The 10397-nt window shown below is 34.7% G+C and overlaps 1 protein-coding gene across 1 annotated transcript; it reads right to left on the bottom strand.

The window, feature by feature from the left end:
* Window positions 1-2000: 2000 nt before the first annotated feature.
* LOC111986722 (DNA repair protein recA homolog 2, mitochondrial) lies at window positions 2001-9105 on the bottom strand. Its single transcript, XM_065774436.1, has 5 exons — window positions 8871-9105; window positions 7534-7594; window positions 7150-7367; window positions 5581-5668; window positions 2001-5198 (listed from the first exon to the last, which is right to left on the bottom strand). The coding sequence occupies exons 1-5, from the start codon at window positions 9030-9032 to the stop codon at window positions 5059-5061; spliced, it is 669 nt and encodes a 222-aa protein (XP_065630508.1). The 5' UTR covers window positions 9033-9105; the 3' UTR covers window positions 2001-5058.
* Window positions 9106-10397: the final 1292 nt, after the last annotated feature.

Below are 10397 nucleotides of genomic sequence, written 5' to 3'. Positions count from 1 at the left end.
ATCAGACTTGACCCCAAAAATATGAGTGAGAAAAAACATTTTAGCCACTTCTCATTAGGCCTGTTTATTTCTTGTTGAGTGGGCTATAGAGAAAAATGCTGTAGGCACTAACTATATATCCTTGACAGTGAATATCAGATTCTACAACAGTCCTGCAATATATTGGGATAAGAGTTGATCTCCTGGCTTAAGTTTTAATAGATATTGAAAACTGAATGACCCCCACTCAGGAGGAATCAATGACAGAATCCAGTACGACGAATGAAGCTTTCACTACACGAAAAGCAAGGAGGTGGGTTAACTAATCCTGAACATGAGCCATATGCTGCCCAACAAAACGATTTTTTTTTTTTGCTGCTGTGGTTTGTGGTTGTGGTTTTGGTTTGGCGTCGGTTGTGGGTCACTGATCCTGAGTTTGTGTGTGTGATGGGTTTTGGTTCACCGATCTAGTTTTGGTTCTTGTGGGTTTTGGTTCAGCGTGATTGGTGGGTTTGCTAGTTGTTTTTGTGGTGGTTGGGTGGTTGTTGGTTGTGATTTTGGTGGATGATTGTAGTTATTCTTTGGTATTTTTCTTTTTTTGTTCTTCCTGCAGGGGGTTGTGGTTGCCATGGTGGTGCTGTGACTTGTGGTGGTGGTGGCTGTGGTGGGTTGTGGTTGCTACAATGGTGGTAGGGGTGGTGGAGGAGGTGGTTGGCTGGTTGCTCTAGTTTGTTGTGTAGTTTTATTATTATTTTAATGAGTAGTTTATATTATTTAAATGAAATGGTAAGAAATATAGAAGGTTTGATGTTCGATATATCTTAAAGTGGAATGGTATAATAAATAAAGTAGGTTTTTGAAATGTTAAATATTAAAATTTTTAGAATTCTTGATAAGGATACTCTCATTGTGATATGGGTTCCCCTAATCATTTATAGATGTCCCAAAAAGCGCATCTAGTATGGCCCACATTAAAGAAAACATAGAAGAATGGCCTACAATTTTTTGGCTTGTCTGGATTGCAATGGAAATAATAGGTTGAGATTTTATTTTACAATTTCATTTTCATGAGATTTCCCTCCTTTTAAATCTTCTTACAATAGGAGTGAAGTTGTGTACTTGTGTTCAGTTGAAATCTACCCTATTAGAGATATATTAAGCCCGGCCAGTAGTATAGGCTTAGCTCCAATTATATTTGGTGTGCAAGTTAAGTCTTATACTACAAGTCTATTAACAATATATAGTTAATGTGTAGTTAGTATGGGGTTTAAAAATACTTGCTTTGTGTTCATTATATTGTAAAACAATAATTTATTCTGCTTCAATCATATATCAAATGTATAGCCGTTGAGAGTTTTCTCTGTGGACATAGGTCATTAGACCAAACCACGTAATCTTTCGTGTGTGTTCTTGTGTTACTCTTTTACGCTTTCGCATCTATTTTCTATCCTCCAATTTATTTAACATGGTATCATAGTATCTTTAATCAAATTTTTTTTTTTTTTTTTTTTTCGTAGTAATTACACTCTCCTCTCCTGAAATTGGGGAGAATGACACTTTATCTTATCTTAAACTTGAAGATAATAAACACTTAACCACTTATTGATATTCGTTTGTCCAAAATATGAAAAGCAATAGTCAGTAGATATCGAGTGTAAGCACATTATCATCTGATTTCTACAAAATATCCCATTTTACCATCTTAAAAACTACTTTATTTATTATACCATACTATTTTACAATATACTCAATATCCCATTTTTTATTTACTTCATCTATTCATTCAAATATTAATTTCACCACCTCTTTCTCTCTCTTCCTCTCCTCACTCCTCTTTCTCTCTCAGTCTCTCTTCCTCTTCATAAAAAAATAATTAAAAAAAAACTAAGCAACCACCAAGAAAAAAAACTGACCAACACCCCCATCAACCACCGCCATCAACACAACCCAAACCACCACCATCAACCACTCTTCCTCTCCATTTCATTGTGTCTAAAACATCACCGCCACCATAAAAAATATTTATAAAAAAAAAAAAAAAAAAAAAAAAAAAAAAAAAAAAAAAAAAAAAAAAAAAAAAAAAAAACCAAGAAAAAAAAACTAACCACCACTGCCATCCAGCAAACCCACCATGCCACCGCCCAGCAACCACCACTAGAATCACAGTAGCCACCACCATGCTAACTACCGAAACCCATTAAAAAAACTACCAAACCCACTACCAACAACAACCACAAAAAAAAAAAACCACCATGAGAAACCCACGTCAACAACGATGCCGACAACCTAAGATGAAACCTACACCAACAAACACCAAGAGAAATCCACACCAACAACCTAAGATGAAACCCACACACCAACAACAACATTGACAACCACTAAGAGAAACCCACTGCAAGAACAAAAAAAAAACACTGATCTTGCCGACAACCACGCTAATTTAGAAACCTATCATGCCAATCTCACCAATAACCATGCCACCACACTGATTAGCAAACCCGTTACCCATGGCAGCAAACCCACCACGTCAACAGACAGAGAAGAGGGAGAAGAGAGGAGACTAACAAGACAGAGAGAAAAGTAAGTTAGGGAGAAAGAGAAAGAATGAATAAAAATGAATATTTTATTTTTGCGATAAGCTACAATGCCATCATAAATTTAGGATGGTATTGTAGCTCAATTGTAAATTTTTTACAATTACAAGACCGGGTAATGGGTCTCTTTTGTGGTTCAATGCAAAAATATACCGTATTATACCATGTAGCATGCCGAGTACTGATGCTCTAAGAAAAAAAGTCATCTAGCCATGAAAGGTGTCATTTTTGTAATTGATATGCTAACACCGCTTTTGTAATAACTTTCAAACCTAATTTAATGAATGTCTCCCATGAAAGGTTTCATTTTTGTAATTGATATGCTGACACTGCTTTTGCAATAACTTTCAAACCTAATTTAATGAATGTCTCCGGGGCACTACCAAGGATTTGTGGTTTTTTTTATTTTTTTTTTAACTTTTTTTTTATTTTTTTTATTTTATGTGAAGACTGAAATTTTTTTATTGAAAATACGAAATAGAGGTTACATCATGGATAAGAGCTTGCTCAATACCGCAAGGATCCTCTTCAATCCAAGCAATATAGTCAACCATGCTAGACGCGTGTTTAGCTAAAAGGTGAGCTGGTCTATTACCTTGTCTCCTCACATGAGAAAATTCTAAATGCCTAAACTCCTTACTCATTTCCTGCATTCATTGTACAATCAATGCTACAGAGGATGAGGGAAGGGATGTATCATAGAGCGCATTATAAACAATCAAGGAATCCCCTTCCAAGATGACATCGTGGATGCCAATGTCTTTTGCAAAGGGCAAGCTTGCTTCAAATGCTTTTGCCTCTGCCTCTACTGCCCCCATTGGAGCTATGATCTTCCTGCATAATGTCGCTTCGACTCTTCCTTTGTCATCCCTGATAACCACCCCTAACCCCACAACTTTCTGTACTGAGAAGATAGCACCATCAATATTTATTTTGAACCAGCTAGCTTGTGGAGGAGACCAAGACATGATTTGTTGTGTCACTAGCTAGACAAGGCCAACAAACTCAACAACAGCCCTGCACTCCATGAGATAAATTGTTGCCCACTTGGCCAGGTTCTACCTAGATTTTCTTTCTCCACCATGCCTCATCTCGTTCTGGTTGTACCACAAAGCCAAAGCAATGGTAACTAGTGCTGCCTAGTCATCTCCTATTCCTTCGATCATTAATAGGTTCCACATAACATCTTGGAACGATTGGTTTGCTACATAATTTTGCGTTAGCACCACTTTTGAGCACTCCCATGCCTCTTGAGCTTTTAGGGTAGCTCCATAAAACATGTCCCACAGTCTTCGATACCTCCTTATAGCTTTCGCAGATATCCTCTTGTATTACCTTTCTCTTCAACAAGTTGGTCTTTGTAGGTAGGGCATTGTGACATGCTCTCTATTCGAAGTGGCGAATTTTATTTGGGATCGGTAGGCTTCAAAGTTTTTCCCAAAAATGCCAAAGAAGGCTATTATCCAAACTATTACCTTGGTTGGTAGAATAGGATAGATTCACGGCCAGATTATAAGCACTTTGCACAGTAAACAGTCCATTCCGAGTTTCAGTCCATATGTGCTTATCAATAGGCAACCGAGAGCTTAGGGGAATGCTCTTGATGATATCGGCTTCATGGGAGAGAAATAATGCAACAATGACTGTGGAATTCCAGCTAGTAGTTGCAGTATTAATCAACTTTTGTACCCGAGTATCTGAATGCAGAAAATTCCTTGAAGAGATTACTCTATACATGGAAGAAACCAGCAACCATTTGTCCTCCCAAACATGAATACTCACACCATTGCTTACTCTCCATCTTAAACCTTCTTTAACCAGGTTTTGAGCAGCCATAATACTTTGCCATGTGTAGGAAGGATTGTTGCCAATTGAAGCATGTATAAAATCACTCCTTGGGAAGTATTTAGCCTTTAGAACCCAATCAGGGGGCGGCCTAACAAATTCGGAGGCCTTAGGCGATATATTTAAATGTGGCTTTTTTGTTATCACTTAAATAATATTTAACTAGTGTTTGATATCATAATTTTTTTTTTTTTAATAACAAAACTATATTCTTTTTTTTTTTTTTTTTTTGTAATATGCTTTTTATTTTGGAAAAATGCTAAAACTATAACAAATTTTACGAAAAAAACAATTAGAAAAGATATAGTAATGAATATGATTAGTGACACTTCAAGAAAATAATAAACAAGTATTTGAATGAATGATGTTAAAAATATTATAAATTTTACAAGATGAGGTTTATAAAGATGTATCACCAATCACAAAAAACCTCACCCATCACCCACGGATTCCCAAAGGATCGAAAAAAACAAAACACCACAACTTATGAGCCTTCTCACAATGAAGCAATAAATGATCCACAATCTCCCCACAACAATTGCACATAACAACCCAGTCAACAAAAGCGAAACCCCTAATTTTCAAATTGTCACCCGTGACTATCTTATTCCAAGCTGCAGCCCAAACAAAAAAAAGGACCTTAATGAGGGGTCTTAACCTTCCAAATACCTTTCCAAGGAAAGACGATGGAGAGGGGACCTTGCAACTCATTATAAAGCGAACAAATATCAAAATCCCCATTCTTCTTCAACTTCCATTTCATGCGATCCCCATTTTCAACTGAAGGAATATTGGATTCCAAAATATGAAGGAAATTCACCACTGAATCCAACTCTCGATCATTCAGATCCCAAGTAGTTAAGCTAAACATAGGTGATGAAATAATAATCTACTCATTAAGGTCCAACATCCCTTGATCGAACGATAGTTACTTAAATATGCATGAAAGTTTGCAAAGGGATCTATAATTAGCTTTGATTAATGTAATTACTATAAATAAGAACAATCAAGTGTTAGGGGATCTATGTACACTAACTAATTGGATTTCATTCACAATGATGGGTTAAAAAGAAGTCTCTTGTTTTCCTTGGCAAACCAAACTAATTCAAGTCATACCTAAAACATCAATCTCAAAGTGGAAGATGAAAAAATAAGTACGCACCTCCAAGCTTTTGAGCTTCCTCGATGATATGAAGGGCAAGCGTTGTTTTTCCATATGTCTCTCGCCCATAAATTTCAGCAATTCTTCCCTGCAAAGTATAGAGCAAATCTCTAACCACATCAATAATGACACTACTCCATTTCTTTGTAGTTAAACATAAACTTTGAGATCAAAATCATTAACATACATTCATCAAGAAGTAACTGAATAACATAAGTAGTACATTTTAAAGCTCTTTTAGTTTTTATACGTTCACAGATTGTAGTTCCAAATTTTCATGAAACAACACTCATCAGTTGAGAATCATAATCATGGCATGCAAAGACCCCTCTTTATATAAATTTTTTTTTTTATATTTTTTTTTTGATAAGTAACCCCTCTTTATATAATGAATTAATAGTGTTTTTTTTTTTTTTTTTTTTTGATACTTTAATAATTACAACAGGGGAGAGGGATTTGAACCCTAGATTTCTTGGAGACACCAGGAGGTGCCAACCAATTGAGATACAAGGCTCTTGGCTATAATAAATTAATAGTAAAGAGACTCAAAATAAAATGGTTGACCATGCATGCAACACTATTTTTTACTACACATCCCACCTCAAAAAGCTACTAATGAATTCCAAAAACTTGAGCACAATGTTAAGAATCTATATGGAGATACATAACAGAACTATAGTATGTACCCAAAACCTTGAACACAACAGTGACAAGTGCCAAAATCTAGAGGCCAAAAGAGTTCATTTCTTGAACATAATGTTAACGATTGACAAAAAATACTGTTTCTTTTTTAGATAAGTAAAATTAAAGGGAGTATGATGTATTCCATCATAGTTTCCAACTTGTGTCCTAGATGATATGTTTAAGCATAAGATGAAATCCCAAGTTTGGGCATCAACAAAAAGCACACTTTTTTTTGGTGTGTGCGTGTTGTTGTTTTTTTTTGGGGGGGGGGGGGGTGCGTGGTGTGGTTGATTGTTTAGTGTATTTAGCCTTACCAATATCCAAGCACAATCCAGGTCTAACCATGAAGTGATATCCCACTAAAAAGAAATAGGCTTCACACCAAAGACTATAAATCTCTCTCTAGTGTTCACTTTGCACAAATAACTAAAATCCATCTTTTTGGTTCATAACAACTATGGAATTAATACTCAAGGGTTTAAAATTCCATTTCACAGAAAATTAAACAAAACCACCATTCTTAATTCATTGAGCCTAATACCCAACAACATTAAAGTATGTACAGTCATATATGTGATAAAAGGTAATAATAACATGTATGCTCTGCGCCAATATTTGTTAATTCATATTGAAACATAGTGAAGATCTAGGTAGCAGAAACTACAAAGCAATAATTGCTATGGTCAACTAACCTAGCTAACTGTATCAAAAAACAATATTAGGATAGCTGACCCTACAGGGTCATACACATATGTCCCACACATCTCTTTTGGTATAATGCACCAGGAATCTGCCTGTCTCTAGCATATATGTGGGGTGTACGCCTATGCAAATGCTCATACAGAATATGCAGCAAGAGAAAAATTTTGCTTTTCGAATAATCACCTTTGGTAATCCTCCAACCCCAAGAGCTATATCAAGCTTTAATGAGCCAGTAGATATCACAGGTGCACGTGGGGAGCTAAAAAACCGTTGTAATGACAACATAGATTCTCTACCAAAATCACTAGCAAGTCTTGAGAGAGCTAGACGTAATGCAGTGTCTTTCTTCGTTGCTTTGATATCATCAAGGAGTTCGTCACATTCAAATTCTGAAACTTCAGCTGAAAAAATGAATATCATTAGAATTTACAAATTAGAGCAGACCAATCATATACATTTACGAATTTCAAGAAGAAAATAATTTTTAAAATGGCAGCAGTAGGGGGAAAATTTTGTCTGACAAATGACAAAAATATACATTAAATTGCATCATAAGCTGCTCTCTACCTACAGTGGAAAGATGGCAAATATTCGTGGCAATAGAGGTTACCTCACCTCTTCTTCCACTCTGGAAGGAAAAAGAAAATTAGTTATAGAACAACAAGGAAGGCAATACTCATCTAGAATTTAAATAAAATATATAAAATTGAGAACAGAAGGAATCAAACAAATGATATGTGGAAATGAAGAAATAAAGAATTAATCAATTGACTTGAGAACAAGAAAGACCATGAGAAGGAACACATACATTGACGGTAGTACAGGTATTGCCTATAGTGGTATGTACCATAACTACAACAACAACATTATAGATCCTGAAAATCTTGAAGGAAGTTAAATACAGAAAAAAAAGCAGTTCAGCAATCATCTTAGTCATAATAAAGATCTACGAGCAGCCAAAAAGGCGTAGAAATTCTATCTGACAACTATTAAGGATGTTCCTTCAGTGCATAAAAAGTTAAAAATAAATAAATAAAGAGAGGAAGAGATTCTTGAGCAGTGTACCTCCTATCAAACTAACATACATGCCATGCACCTCTAGCCCTATAGTCTTTCTCCTTCCTAAACTTCACCAAATTATTCAAGACCTAAAGTGAAAGAGGCTTTGAAAACAAATTAAACAACCAAACACCTCTACCTCAAGCAATAATTTATGACCAATGAAAGCCACAAAACAAGGATTCCTCCTCCATGACGCAGCTCTCTCCTTTTATTAGGTTTGTGCCACCCTCATCAACAAGGTCTTTTTCAAACAAAAATCTGAGACACATTGTTGAGATCATTATTCATTTTCTCTCTGACCTACTCAACTCCTCATGTTTATGCACTTCCAAGACCTAGCCTCCTTCCACTTATCAATTTCACAAATTCTTCCTATCTTGCTTCTTTCCATTATACCATCACAAGCTCCAGCATTCCAGCAATAAAATCCTTTTTTCCCTCTTTAGTTTCAATCAACAACAGCAAAATTCTGGCTTCCCTTTGCAATTTATAGTTTCTCTTCTTTTCCTCTTTGCAATTTATACATGGGCCTTTGTTTCTTCTTTCACATATACATTAAGCAAAGAAAAAGCAAAAGCTCTATATATTATTGAAATCTTTTCAATTTCATATTCATACAAGCATACATTGGAGTCAGTGCAAAATACCCAGAAACAAGAAAGCAGGAAACTTTGTAAAATCTAGGAACCCAGCTCAGAAAAATTAAGATATAACACAAAGGCATTGAAATTTGAAATAAAACAACACCCAAAACTTCTGCAGCTACGGAAACCAAGAAAATCACAATGTCCCAGAAAGTTTACCAAAAAAACCGTGAAATAAAATTGGAGAGAGAGAGATACCTGGTGGAGAGAGCAGAGTAGAGTGGAAAGTAGAGGTCTTCTGCTGAAGGCATTGAGACAAAGATGGTTCATTAGTGAAGGTGTAAAGAAACCCATTTTTGTAAGGAATTCCTGTAAAGATTTTGGCTTTGGGGTTAAAGGTAGAGAAAGTGAGAAACCCATTTCAGTTTTTTGATTACTATTATTATTATTATTTTGAGAATCATTATTTTGAGAATCATTATTATTATTATTTGAGAATGAGTTTTCTGATAATTTCACTGTGTTTTGTATTTCTGTTTGTCGGCGTAATGTTGTGATGTTCATGGGTTTTCTTCATGCTCTTTTTTGTCCTTGCTAGTGTTCATTGGCCCAAGCCCAAGACGAACGGGCCATATGGTTCAATCTATTTGTAATGCTTTTTTTTTTTTTTTTTTTTTTTTTTTTTTCTCAATTATAATTTTTTTTTTTTAACTAACCGTCTTAATTATAAATTTATAATCAGCACAAATGCACAGGTATATTTCAACCCACTAATCTAACCTAACAAATCTGCTCTAATGTCTTGGGTTGAGTTGGGTTGGGTTAGGTTGGATTTTATTAATATTTTTATTCTAAGCTTAGGTTGGGTTAAGTTTGACATGGCAAAATTATCAACTCAAGTAAACCAACCTAATCTATACTACCAATCATTTAAAAATTATATTTTTTAAATTTGTTAATTTTATTATTTAGGATCAAAGGCTTAATTGGAATATTATGCTTAGTTATGAAAATTGCAATCGTATATTGAACAATTGGTCTAAATAGTTTTTAGTTTTTTTCTTTTTTCTTTTTAAAATGGGTCTATATATAATTTTAAAAGGTTGTAAATGTGTATCTCTAACAACGTAACTATTCCGCCAAGGGTCATGTACATCAATTGGCAGTTTGGAAACATCTAAAGTTCAAATTCTTATTTGTTATATCTATCAAACTATCCTAAAAAAAATAAAAAATAAAAAATAAAAATGCCAACTATCCCAACATTTTAGCTATTTTGGAATTTACAAAAATCACATTGTTGCGACCTAACTTAATGGATCAAAAGAAATGTAGACAACGGAACATGCTAGACTAAGTCTAATGATATCCTTTGTTGCAGTTTTTGTCATTATTACTTGTAAGTAAAGGGTAGAATGACAAATTATTTTTATTTGATAAGAGTATATCAAAATAGCATTAGTGTTGAAAATAGCTCTTACCTGATTATAGTGGTTGGTACTTGTTATTCACTTGTTCTCGAGTGATATCACTTGCAGGATTTTGTTGTTTTTGCATCTAATATATTCTGGTTTATAGATTTCCAAATGGTGAGATTGTTAGGTTCTATAGGTTAGTGTTTGTAAATAGTGACAAATTGTAAGTCTTGATAAGTTGTAATGTGCATTTTTTAGTTCAAGATGAAGACCTAAGTTTAGCTTAAGGAAAGAGAAGTTGTTGCATTTTTGACATAGCTTAACACCTCTCAAAACACACGTTGATCGATCAAGAATCAAGAGCCTATTT

The sequence above is a fragment of the Quercus suber genome, unplaced genomic scaffold (genome assembly GCF_002906115.3).
Source record: "Quercus suber isolate HL8 unplaced genomic scaffold, Cork oak 2.0 scaffold_92, whole genome shotgun sequence".
Taxonomy (NCBI): domain Eukaryota; kingdom Viridiplantae; phylum Streptophyta; class Magnoliopsida; order Fagales; family Fagaceae; genus Quercus; species Quercus suber.
Note: the sequence above shows the minus strand (reverse complement) of the source record. Positions and strands in the feature narration are given on the sequence as shown.